The sequence below is a fragment of the Artemia sp. Qi Xiang Cuo genome, chromosome 10 (genome assembly GCF_049724085.1).
Source record: "Artemia sp. Qi Xiang Cuo chromosome 10, ASM4972408v1, whole genome shotgun sequence".
Taxonomy (NCBI): Eukaryota; Metazoa; Arthropoda; class Branchiopoda; order Anostraca; family Artemiidae; genus Artemia; species Artemia sp. Qi Xiang Cuo.
This window is the reverse complement of record NC_142803.1, coordinates 27,818,851-27,832,810: the sequence shown is the minus strand read 5'-3', so window position 1 is coordinate 27,832,810 and position 13,960 is coordinate 27,818,851. Positions and strand designations below refer to the sequence as shown.

The 13,960-nt window shown below is 34.5% G+C and overlaps 1 protein-coding gene across 1 annotated transcript in view; it reads right to left on the bottom strand.

The window, feature by feature from the left end:
- Positions 1-8,123: 8,123 nt before the first annotated feature.
- LOC148947629 (uncharacterized) overlaps positions 8,124-13,960 on the bottom strand; it is a 91,333-nt gene continuing 85,496 nt past the window's right edge. The window contains exon 11 of the mRNA XM_089095963.1: positions 8,124-10,203. Within this exon, the coding sequence (XP_088952089.1) occupies positions 8,162-10,203 (2,042 nt within the window). The 3' untranslated portion in view covers positions 8,124-8,161. The remainder of the gene's footprint in view (positions 10,204-13,960) is intronic.

Below are 13,960 nucleotides of genomic sequence, written 5' to 3'. Positions count from 1 at the left end.
TTACTTTAGAAAAAGATCCTGATTCTAATTAAACGGCCATTGCGTTTCAGAAGTCGGTCTTTAAGAATTGGGACAAAAAGGAACCTTGAGCGCAAGGACATTGGTGGATCCAAGGGAGGGCCGAAGGGGCGCGGGCCCCCTTAATGTTGTCTAAAGTAGTGTAAATTACTTAATTAACGCAAGTTTGCGTTAATTAAACTTACTCCTAACGCAAGTTTATCGGATCGACCTCTTTTGCGCCCCCTAAAAAAAACTTGGATCCGCCCTTGCGCAAGGAGTGGGGAGGATTACAAGATTACAGGAATCTTGTATGCCCTATATCTTGTTTGGGGCAATCTTGTATGCCCTCTGAGAACGAGTACTTACTCCCAAATCTAACACCCAGTATTTTTTTTTTTCATAATTTCCTATAATTTGCATAAAACCCAGCCATTTTGTGTTGTTTGGACTAACTGCCTATCCTCCAAAATTAGTTCCAAGAAAGGTGAATTTTCCAGTCTTTTGGGGCTTTAAGGGGTAGCATCATCACACTTAATTTGCAGTAATATGGTTTTTTAATTTAACATCATTATTCATCATAATTTATGTTTCTTTAGGTATCGATTCGTTCTTCAATCTCACTAATATCTGTTTGCCTTTGTTCGAAATCTTATACATGCAAGCAAACCCTTGTTCCTTTCAAGTTCTAATTCACCCTTTGCTTTTCAAGAAATGCTTGTTTAACTATTAATTATTTCTGTTTTTAATTGCGATAGTTTTTTGAATGTTAGTTCTAATATCGGGTAACAAGTTTATTACTAACTAGCATACCCGCTGTGTGTTGCTGCGATCTCAAAAGAAAGGGAATTCAAGAGAATTGTTCCTGTTGAAGACTGTTCCTCCACAGAAATCCTCCCCCAAAAACTGTCCCCTGGAGGATTTTTCCTATATGTGAAATGACGATGGTATTTTTATACTAAAAGTTTTTGGAAAATTAGTTTTAGGACCAATGAACGTAACCATTCAATATCAAATTCTGAGAATTTATATATATATATATATATATATATATATATATATATATATATATATATATATATATATATATATATATATATATATATATATATATATATATATATATATATATATATATATATATATATATATATATATATCTATCTTTATTTATATATATATATATATATATATATATATATATATATATATATATATATATATATATATATATATATATATATATATATATATATATATATATATATATATATATATATATATATATATATACATCTTCGGCAATCTGTCATCCTTCATCCCTAAAACGTGCCCTAGTCATCTCAACCTTTCTCTCATTATAGAACTAGAAAGCGGGATTGAACCACACTTTTCGTACAACCTGCTGTTTGAAATACGGTCAATCAGCTGGATACTCGAACAATCCGTAGGTAATTTCTCTTTATTTCCACAAATACCACAACTCCAAATATCATAGCCCCTCCAAAATTAACTCAAATAGCTGATAAAACACACAATTCGACCAACGCAGCTCATCTTCCAAAGAACTCAGTGTTGTACTAAATTCAACTCTAACAATATGAACTCAAAAAATTTTGTGTTTTTTTATTTTTTTCAAAATTTGTTTTGAATGAAAAGCACTTTTGAAAATTTTATGCCAGTTCCTGGCGCTTGTGATATTTTGTGGAGACGGTGGGAGCAGTAAAGATGTTAAAAACAGAATAGCCAAAGCTCAGTGTGTTTTTTTCACAGTTAAACAAATGTTCAGAAGAATAGGAAGATAAGTCTGCAAACCAAGATTAGGATTTTCGAAGCTAAAGTGATGGCAGTGGCCAAATATGGCTCTGAAGCATGGTCGCTCCGAAAGGTGGATGAAAATTTGCTAGATGTTTCCCAGTATTTTTATTGTTTTAACAAATAGAGTTGTGAGAAAGAGTCAAACTTTAGCGTAAAGAGCAAGGCGTTGAGGAGGGGACAGCCCCTTTCATATAAGGAATAATTTCTGTTCGTTTTAAGTTTTAATGTCGTTCCTTACTAAGCTTACTTTCAGTTTAAAAACCTTGTTTTTTATTTAATTAAATACGAAACCAGCTGCTAACCTCATTTCCTACTTTAACCGCAATAGTGTTATTCTCAGCAGTGTTGCGGTGTCATATATATATATATATATATATATATATATATATATATATATATATATATATATATATATATATATATATATATATATAACTTCGGAAGTGTGTTAAATGACAGAATTTCTAAATTGACTAACCTGTTAAATGATTATCCAGAAAATATGAAGAATGTGATCGGAAGGGACTGTCAAGTATTTGTGTTGAGAGGTCTGTAATTTCAGACCACGTGAAAAATATTAAGTGGGTGTTGGGGGGGGGAGGAGGACAAAAAATAATATTCCTAAAACCTTCACAAGAGTATTTCCAACAGCTTCTTGAAGGTTCTTTGCGATCCGACGAACAGTATAGTAATGCATAGAGAAGAGACCGACAGATATATATTCGATTTCATATATATAGATGTCAGTTAATGTTAGTTAATTGTAAAAACATGACAGTAAAAGTCATAGCAGGAGCATTTCTGTTAGGAATAATCTCAATGGCTTAGCATTTACCTGTTGCAATATTAGCCTGTAATGTATAGCCAACAGTCTCATAAATCCCTTGACAACAGCCTTGGTGAAAACGAAACTCATCTCTGAATATCTACTTATTAAGATTTAATTTGTGAGCTTGCATAATACAATATTAACCCAGATATTAACCGAGATATTGACTAGCTAACTTATCAATTCGCAAATACCAGCATTGAAAAAAAAAACACTACCATATTTGTAAAGTATATATCGTAATTATTGCATTTTTGTTGTTGTTCTGTTTTTTATTCAATACTAGTCTTAGATTTATATTAGGCATGTGCCACACATTTCTGGTGCTTCTGCCAGAAATTTCAAGTGTTTTTTTTTTTTTTTTTTTTTTTTTTTTTTTTTTTTTTTATACAAGAATTAATCATTTCGAGTCGTTGGTCGCAGAATGTCAAAAGTGAGCTCATTCACAAAACTCAAAGTTTTAGCGCCCTTTTTGATTAACAAGAGAAACCGTGCCACAGTAAAGTGCCAATTTCTGCTATTTTGCCATCATTCAAAGAATGTTTAACCCAAACCAGGATGAAATGTCACCGAGTGGAAATTCTGCAACTGCCATTCGGTTTAGAACTATCAAAAAGCAAAATAGTCTCCAAGTTTCTGAAGTCTTTCGTATGGTCACATGACTGTCCCTAATAATGTTTCCAGTTGATACAAAAGGAATGGCTATTGCACAAAATGTGTGTGCGGTATTGCTAATAGTTCTACAGTATTACGCACTTTCACATCATTTATGCAAGGAGGGGGAGGAGAGAGTCAGGACTCTTTTTCCCAGATATGAGGTGCTCAAAATCTTATAAACTGTATTTTTGGGGTCAAATTTTGAAAACTTTTATGAGAGGTACTTCCAATTAATATGTAAGGAATATATATCTGCAAACCTGGCTCAAATTGTACAGAACGGTGATATTTCTCTATAATTGCACGAATTCAGTAAAGCTTGCGCTTTACTGAAAACAAAACCGACGCAACAAAACAAGATTAGGGGCAGTGCTTAAGCAGCCTGCGGGAAATGAAAGCTGAATTTATAGGGCTCTCATTGGTTTTTCACCGGTCAGGATATTAACAAAGTTTAGTGTAAAATTTTAATTTTAAAAAAAACTCAAGCAAGTTCAGTTTTCAGAAAAGCGCTACACAAATATAGAGTAATATCACGAGTCAGAATATTTGAGCCAGGTTTGCACACATATTTTATGTAAACTTAAAGCAATAATTTTTGTTTGTTTTGAGCTTAGACTTCACTTTATACTTCAATTAGAAAAAAGTTCATTTTATAGCACTGATTTTTTTTTTTTTTTTTTTTTTTTTTTTTTTTTTTTTTAGTATGCACAATGAACTTTACGAAAAAATCTTTATCTAGATAAAGACGAAGAAATTAAAGATATCAACATTAATTTTTGCTAAAATAGGGCATTCGATATTGATTTTATCTCGCACGTCCCTCAAACTTTCCTACAAAAAAAAAAATGTGCAATTTTGTTACAGATGGGTACATTTTCTCCGGTATCTTTGAGGAGTTGTAGATAAAAAAAAAATCATTTATGAAATATTGTCCTATATGAAATATATAGAAATTTTAGAAAACTGAAGGAAATTAAAAGAAGTTTAGAAGTATAGTTAAAAGAAGTATAGTTACTATCACTTACAAAAATTCATGTTATTGCTATTTCAATTTTTCTGCCACAATGCTACGAAGTATGACCTTTTCATAAGAAAGAATGCTATGTTATTTTGTTTTTTGAAGTTCAACATTTAGGATAACTTGAAGTTCAAAACTATATTATTATGAAGAATACAAGGTTAAAACAAGAAAATTCTCCAAATTTGGATTAGTAGTGAGTGCCCTTTCCCTACCCCAAAGTGACAGACCTTTGTGTGTTCACGCCTTGACGGGGTTGGGGAAGTAAAACCCTAATTGCGAAAACTTCGCTTGGTCGAACATATTGACCATGCCCGAGTACCCGAGTACCCTACTAGCGCTAGCGAGTAACCCAGACTACGATGCCCGAGTACCCCACTAGCGCTGAAGAGAGAAATTAGACACATCAGGGTTTCAAGCTCTTTTTAAAATTACTGAAAATGGGTTTTTGTAATTTACTTTTACTGCTTGGATAGACATAAATAATATCTACCGTTTTTCCTGGATAAGCTTTGAATGTTAGTGAAAGCATTTTTTCAGTCAGACTATTTTTTCAATATTCACTTACTTAGGGGACTAAGAAGGGGCAGTGGCGGATCCAGAGGGGGCGGGGGGGTGCCCCTTAACGTAGTCTAAAGTAGTGTAATTTTATTTAGTTAACGCAAGTTTGCGTTAACTAAGCTTGCTCCTAACGCAAGTTTATTGGATCGACCTATTCCCCCCCCCCCTGAAAAAAATCCTGGATCTGCCCCTGAGAAGAGGGTCATTAAAGAAGGGATGTTAATCTTCCGGACGCGGATTTTTGGCCATGAAGATTCCAATGGTACACTGTTTATGTTTCAAAACCTATCCAATCCGGAATTGACAGAAAATGACCCCTTTTTGAAGCGATGTGCCACCCTATGATCGTGTTGTCAAGACAAATTTATACAAAACTTATAGATGTAAGCATTAGCCTTCGAACATGCTTTTGAACAGCTTTCTACGATGTTTCAGTACCCCCACTACTGCTGGAAAAATAAAAAGAACAAAATAAAGAGGCATATTACTGTTTCAAGCTCATTTTCAAAATTTTGAGGAATAATTTTATAATTAACTTTTACTGTTAAGATAAAAATAAGTAACAGTTTTTCTTCAAAATAACTGTAATGTATTTTAAGTGATGTTTTTTTTAGAACGTGTTTTTTAGTTTTCAATTGTTAAGGGGGCTGGGAGGGGGAAAATCAAAAATGAGTAGTTTTAAACCACTAGTTAAGGGCTTTTATGCTTCCCAGCCTTTCAACTCTAGATATTATGCCAGAGGGTGTCATTTTTTGTACCGTATTGCATTATATTATGGTGTTATCAAGACACAAAGCACGTGGATATGATCAATATCTTTGAAATGAGCTCACTATGATCAATAAGTTCAATAAATGATCAATATAAATATGATCAATAAATCACTATGATCAATATCATTAAAATCTCTATGCGATGTTGCATTAGCCTGATTGTCCTGCTGAAAAGTAGAAAAATGGCAACAAAAGGTGCTATCTTTTGGTACCATGTCGCATTATACGACGCTGTTATCAAGACGAATTAACGAGAAGTGGGTAGATATGACCAATAGCTATTAAATGAGCCATTAAACATTTCTACGATGATTTTTTAGACCGCTTGTTCTGCTTATAAGCAGAAAATGTATAAGTAAACACGGAAGGCACTGCGATATTCACGTTGCTTTTCGTGTCGTTTTCCTCGTTTTTCAAAAATGGGGGCGGGGGGGGATCAGACCCTCCAGTAAAATATTTTTGACCACGGAGACCATTTTAAGAACCTTTTTATACTTCCCAGCCTTCCAACTGCCATATGGCACAAAAATGTGCCATTTTGGTGCCATATGGCAGTTCACTATGACTTCATCAAGACTATTTCTATTTGCTAGTTAAAACTATAATTTTGGTGGCCAAGTCACTGAAGGGAGCATATTGATTTAAGGCACACTTTGTAGAATATAATTTGAAAAAAAATATTAAAATCCATCTTTCCACTTCTTAAAAATGAATAAAAGCCTGTCCTATAATGCGATAAAATGAAGTATGTGGAGAGTCCAGGGATTCTTAGCTGCCTTCCCCGAAGGATTAAACAGACTCTATACAAGAAAAAATGGGCCTAAAGATTTCAAGGGACTATATCATGCCACGTAATACAGAAAGGAGGCTATGAAACCTAAGGATCACTGCTCTGAGTCAAACAGTTCATGGTAAGAAACTGTAAGTAGGGAGCAACCCGGCTCAATAGTAACCGAAACTCCAAAAAAAAGGAATTTTGATACCAAGAGATATATCAGAAGAATTGCCTTATTATGCTGATTCCAAATATATAAGATTCATTAAGTTTAGTCTTACCCATCAAAATCTACGAGATTGAGAAAAGTTTTCTTATTTTCGAAAAAAGGGAGAAAGATCCCCTAAAACTCATAGACTTTTAATGAAAATTACACTATCAGACTCAGCGTATCAAAGGTTTCAAGCTCCTATCTTCAAAAATACGGAATAATGTAGCTTTTGCCAGACGAAAGATCGCGGATGCGTGTTTTTTTCCAGGAGTGATCGTGACGACCCAATGGGCCTAAAATGTCAGGAGAGAGTTCATTCTAACCGAAATGAAAAGTTCTAGTGCAATTTTTAAGTGACCCAAAAAATTGGAGGGAAACTAGGCACCCTCTCACTCCGCTTTTTCCCCAAAAATCGTCCGATCAAAATTTTGAGATTGCTGCTATTTTTTCAGCATAGTTGAAAGGCCCAAAAGCTATGTCTTTGGAGACAACGTGACTCCCACAGTCCCTAGGGAAAGGTTTTTAAGTTATAAAACTTGTCCATTGTTTACGTATAGTATTTGTTATTGAGAATTATGCATAAATTTTTTGGGTGGGGAGGGGAGGACGAATTTTCTGCGGGGGGAATTTTGCACTGGGAGAATTTTTCATGGAGAGTGTGAACTTTTCAGGGGAAATTTTACACTGGGAGAATTTCCCAAAATTCCTATACGAAATTTCTTTATATGTCTTGCTTTCTCTTTACCGATTCAATTTTTCGTGTGGAGATGTTAAGGGTAATAAGTAACAAAGTGCCAAAAAACTTTAGCGTGAAGAGCGAGGTATTGAGAAGGAGGCAACCCCTCATACACGTAATAATTTCTGTTCGTTTAAAGTTTTAATTTTTCTCCTTATTTTAAGTTGAAAGGTTTGTTTTATTTAATACGGACAAGGAGCGTGCTTCATCAATAGCAATACAAATATAATGTACCGTTATAGCATTGGCTACGAAAAATATTTCAATGACTCATAACATTTTCCAACCCTCGCAATTCTACCAAATCTGAGTCAGGGAGGAATTCAAACTATGCGTGAATCTTTTGGTTTATATGAAACCAGGAGCAGCTAAATTGTCTTGTTGTTTAAAGTGAACGTCTATATTTAAATTTAAATTTATTAAATTTAAATTTGAAGTATAAAAATTTAAATTTATTTAAATTTATCTATTAATGCTATCGACTATATTTTCTTTTTAGGGTCTTGTAAAGAGGCTTTTTTTGGCGACACTGTTTCGTTTTATTTACGTTTGTAGTGAGTCCTTTCACAACAACTGATACTGAAGATTGACAAAGAGACAAAGAGGGAGAGAGACAGAGACAGAAAATAAAGAGAGAGAGAAGCGAAAGAGAGATAACCAAAGAGAGAGAGAGAGGGGGGGAGGAGGGGGAATAGGCAGAGGGAAAGATAAAGGAAACAGTTTAGAGAGACGGAAAGAGAAAGGAAACAGTTTATAGAATTGGAAGAGCATAAGAGTAGGCAATAGTTACTTTGTGAAAAATTTTAATTTGAGACTACTAATATTGCTTGAAAATATTTCAGAAAGCTTACCCTCTTTCAAAACAGCGTCATCCTCCCAGTCTTCAGTTGGACCAGGTGAAATAATTACAGAGTAAGGTGAATCATATCCTCCACTAGAATTATCCTGTCTCCTCCCAGGTTCACTGTGCTGAATTATTGACTCCTGATGGATCGCTTCACAAACACCACTATCTGGATGATCCGGTGACAAACCTGATGGTGTCAAAGCAGTATTTTCAGGACTTTGTAGCCTTATCTCGGCGTCTTGGCTAAAGTTTTGAAATAAGTTATTTTCTATCATAGGCAATTCTTGACCTAGGTCCGGACTATAGGCTGGACTTAGCATGTCCTGTCCAAATGCAGCTTCAAATACATCTTCAGTCAAAATGGAGACTTCTTCAGAATTATATTCGATTTCACCAGAATCAGAAGTAAATCTTTGACAAGAATCATCATCCGGAGAACTAGTATCATCTATTTTCGTTTGAATTGCAGTTTTGCTGGCCTCAAGTTCTGTCTCAATAATATCTCCAGTATTCTCACCAATAGACATAGCCTCATTTACAGTTGTATTCATAACTACATCCGTGGCATTTTGTACCACAGACAATGGCTTATCTGGTATTTCAGTTTTATCGAAATTTTGTGTGAATTCTTCAGGACAGCAAGATGTTATGAAGTAATTATTTTTAACACAAACTTCATTTTCTGACTCAAACCTTGCACGTGTTAGAGTTGGATGTTCGGTTTCTTCAAATGTCAAATTTAGCAAAGCGTCACTTGTATTAGAACTAACTGCTTGAACTTTTTCTATATTCTCTAACAAGCTTTTGTCGACTGAGTTAGAGGTCTGAGTCACATTAAAAACATCTATAGTCTGAATTTTTTCTTTTTCGGGTGAGGGACAAACATTTTTACTTGTTTCAGAGTTATTGTTACTACTGGAAATCAAAACAGTGTTTTCATCAGATGATAATGACTTGTTTTCACTATAGTCTTGAGTATGTTTACGACTCGAGGGGGGCTCAGTGGATTCTAAAATCAATTCTTCAACTTGCAAAATTTTTCCCTTTCTTTCTGATTCTACAACATATACTGAAGAAATAGGAAACAGAGCTTCCATGCGTTCTTCTTCTTCTTTTAAGCATAGTGTTGGAATTTCAGCGGCTTGTTTATTCTTTCCACCTGATTTTCTTCGCCGAGGTGCAATTGGAGCGGCTTCCCTGCTGTCATATGTCTTCTGAAATTGTTCGGCTAAATTATCCAAAGATATCTCTTCTGGTATCACAGGTATAGCCTGTTCTGTCAATACATCATTATAGGTGGAGCTATCTGGACGCTGGAAAGACACATCCTCATAAATCGGGTTTAGATAGCCGTGTGAAAAATTATTTTCATCTTCTAACTCTTCCTGAAGATCACTAAAGTCCACTTCACTGGCTCTACTAGATGGATTGCCGACAAATCTTGAGCTGGCATCCAAGCCAGATGTTATGAACTGATCGTGTACAAACATTCTTGCCGGAGACCTAGGTAATAAAAATCCACCATAACGAGACCCTTGCGTATATGCAGTCGTTGCTACACTTTTAATACTCTTTTCTTCATCACTATCGCCATCAATTGAAAGCTCTTCATCTGGATCAGCTTGTGGTAGAACTAGCTCAGGAGGATCAACTAAGCAAGTCAGTGCTTCGCTAGATGTCTCTGTAACAGAGACGCTTTTCTGCGATATATCATCTTGAGTGAATTCTTCTGAGCTTGATCCAATTCCTGATAAAAGATCTTCAGACTCTAGGAAGAATTTTGAAGAAGAATTTGAACGGGCACCTTTCATAGGAGACATAAAGGGCGGTAAAAAATCCCTATCACTAAAAACATATCGAAGTTTTGGTGAAGGTGCAAATGAATCGTCAGGCGAACCAAAATCAGGGGCGGACCAAACTTGAGATGGAATCGGGGGAGCAGCATGAGCAAGCTCATAGTCAGAAAAAATTTCACTCAGGTCTGAAAAGAAGAAAAGAAAAGTAAAGCAAAGAGAAGGACAAATTCAGCCATTCAGAAGTGCAAAGACAAGAAAAAAAGTGTAAATGCAAGAAATATAAGCAAAGCTTAGAAGCAGAGTCTTTCAAAGGGTGCCCATGGCCCAAGTGCCTAGGCCGAATGGGCTACCGCGGACAAAAAAATTATTTGCTTTAGTCATTCACTATTTACGTATTGTTTTAAGGGGAGGGGTTAATTTTGACCCTGGGACCACCAAACCTAGGAACTGCCCTGCTTAGAAGAGCTGACTCGTGAGGGAAAGTTTCTAATAGTTTTATCTCATTGAAATTTAAGGAATAGTCCATTTCATTATAGCATAGTTGGGCACGGCCAATACTAGATATCGATAGCTTCCTAGAAGATGGGGGGAGGGGTTAGAAGTACAAAAATTAAGTTCTTAGGCCTATATTTCCTAGCACCCTAGGGAAGAATGATCATCACCCTCTTTGGTTTGCCTTACAGTTTCCCAAAGATTTCAATGTTGAAAATACACTACATGTTTTTTTATCTTCTAGAATCTCAAACAATTGAAAGTCAAATAACACAAGCAAAAAAAAGTACAAAAGTAAAACAAAATAGGTAAATCAACGAATATAAATATTCCCTATTACAAAAACAATAGCACATCTAATTAGATTTATTTTGAAATCATTTGACGAGTCACAAAAACTACGAGACAAAACTGCAAAATTCGTTGAATTAAATATAAGGAATACGAATGGCTTCGTAGAACAAACTCATTGCCTTAAAAAGGATTCAGATTCAATAAAAACTTGAAAATGTAATAAAAATCTAGAAAGGGCGTTAATTGCTCAACATTTTTCAACTAGTCACATAAGAGACAAACAAGTAACTGCAAAAAGAAAAATTAAATTCAAAACAACAGTTATTAATCTGTGGTATCCATTCACCCAGTCTTAGGGCATAGGTATTACATCATGACGGTATAAAACTTCATTTTTCCTCTGCGACACTTTAGTTGGTATAAATGACGTCCACCTGGATGCTTGTACTTTTACTTCAAGGAAATCACCTATTAAAGTTCGGAGCCCATGATGATGGTTGCAGCGCCAGATGCAACCAAGTAAAAAATGAATTCTTGGCCATAACAATCGAAAATTTAAAAGCGCTTAAAAAAATTGTCAAGTGAGGAAGAATCAACTTTTGAACTGATTCAGGAATGGTAAGTATTATTTCAATCAACCTTAATTTACTTTAAAGAATGGTTTTGATTATTTTGACGTCAGTTGAACTAGGCAGAGTCCACATTGGACAATTCATTTGGGGCCTGAAGTCATCAAATATTCAGAACCTCTTGTTAAAAAAGAAAATTCCAATAGAAAACATTTTAACAGTAAGCAGATAACTTGACATAGTTTTGGACTGTGGCAGAAACTTTTTATTAGCCGTGACATCATTATTTTCAAAATATTTAACACTTAGAAAATAGCTACAATTACCCCAAGAAAGATCAAATTTGGAAACTAAAAGTCTGGGAAGATCTTTCTGGATAATATTTTGTTTCTGTGCTGATTCAAAAAATTTGCCTTTTATTTTAATAACATTTTTTATTCAGAAAATGATTTGCATACAAACATTTGCATAATCGTACAAACAGGCAATGAGATTTCAATAGCCACACTCAAATAATAATTAAGTTGAATTTTTTAACTATACAGTTAACCTTTGGATATTTTTTTGGTGGAAATATTATGGTGTAAAAACTTTGGGAAGGACCCACACAGCTCCGAATGTACCAAAATTATTTTTTAATTAAAAACCTGGTTTCTTATCTTTAATGTTAATCTTAATTTAGTCTAAGAAAAACAGGTTGTCATTTTTTGTTTCTGAGAAACTCAGAATCAGAAAAAACTTGTTGAATTATTGCTAGTCAGAGATTCGAAATGAAAAATGTAGTTCCATTTTAATGAAAACAAAGGGGCTGACTGAATGTCCCCCCAAGGATTAACCCATTTGTTGTGTGCTATGATATCAAGAAGCATCATGGCACAAAACATGAACTTATGCACACCTAGTAAAACCCTGATAAGGTGAGCGGTAGAAAGACTAAGTATCGATGGGAAATATCATCGATATCTTAAATTTATCAAAGGCTCTCGATTACCTCTGATGCAAATATTTTATAGCAAACCCGCTTTGTTTGGGAATATCGATGGAAAAGAGTATGTAGTAAATGATTCTTGGTACTCTTGCATTGTATTTGCTTTTACAAGGAAACCAGTAACGAAAAACCCGGTTTTGACGAGTTAACAGCTATAGAATAATACAATGATAGTGCGGTTTTTATTGCGTATACGATATTTAAACTGTTGTTTTTGTGGGTTTAGGGGGGGGGGGTACCGTGGTTAGGTTAGGTATTTAATATATGCTGTGCTTTACCCCCCCCCCCCTCCCCCCTAATGTACAAATATATAGCCCAAATTTGTTTCTAAACTATTATATATTCATCCTATTCTATTTTATTTCATTAGCATTAACCAAACTTGACTTTTTAGAAAGGCCAATATAATGCAAGAGTACCTGATATTTTTTAGGAGCTCGTGTCTCTTAAAGGACAAGTTGTTTTCAGTCTTTTAATGAAGAGGGTGGTCTAACCCTAACCAAAAATACAGATTTTAAAAGAGTGGTATAGGGGGTTTGGGCATAAGCTCCAGGTAAACGCACAAATAGCCTGTGTGGCATGAAAAATGCTGGATGCCTTGGTTTTGGCTAAAGGGAAATATGAAAGATATATTAAAATCTTTCCACGCTTTTTAGAGGTGGCCAAACCAAAAGCGTCAAATAGGATGGGATAGAGGAAAAGTTTTAGTGAGTTTATTGATCTCAGGCTGCTTGAGCCAGCGATGATTTTGTATGAGTAGTACTAGCATCACTATTAGCTCATGTGATTAAAGATGTGTATTTAGAGGAAGACTGAAACAGTTTCTTTGTTATTGAAGGTGAGTATCTGCTCAGATTGATCCCTTAGATTGCGGAAGTGTTATTTCTACAGAATTTTTTATTACTTCTCATGACGAGGAAATATGGTGAGGAGGGGGCAGATATAAGTAACACAGAATATTTGTAAGGTATTTTAAGTTGTTCCCAGTTCGTTAACTTATTTTAAGAATTTGGCTTCTCGATGGCATTTTTTTTATATTTGGTTCTAATATGATATATTTTCATTGGATTTCAATTTGGTGTATATTCGAATCCAGCATGTTTTTTTTTATATAAAAAAGTTAGACAAATTCAATTATCATAGTAGTAACCGCTGCAAAGAGTGGCAATAATACAAATAATGTTTTATTTAGCAAGTTCGTGGTGCAATCTTTGTAAAGTCTAAGAAAAAAATGACCTTTTTTCTTATTACTTTGTGTCTTTGGATGATTTGTCTCCAGCAAAAGAAACTGGTTCTTTTCAAGATTAAATAAAAAAAAACTTATTCCACAAATTAAGTTTTTCAGAGAAAAGTAAAGAACTCCATTAAACAAAAAATGCGCAAAAATAAAATCAAATAATCTACCAAGCTCGAAACTACCACAAATCAGCATCGATAAATAAATGAAACCCAAAAAGAATAGAAATTAAAATAAATAACCGAGTCAAACTCAAAACGAGCAGAAATTAACATAAGTTGGGCGCAAAACCCATATGCCTTTCCAAGGCCAGAACAAAATTTGCGCTTTACTGAAAAAAACATAAATGTTTTTACTTTTAT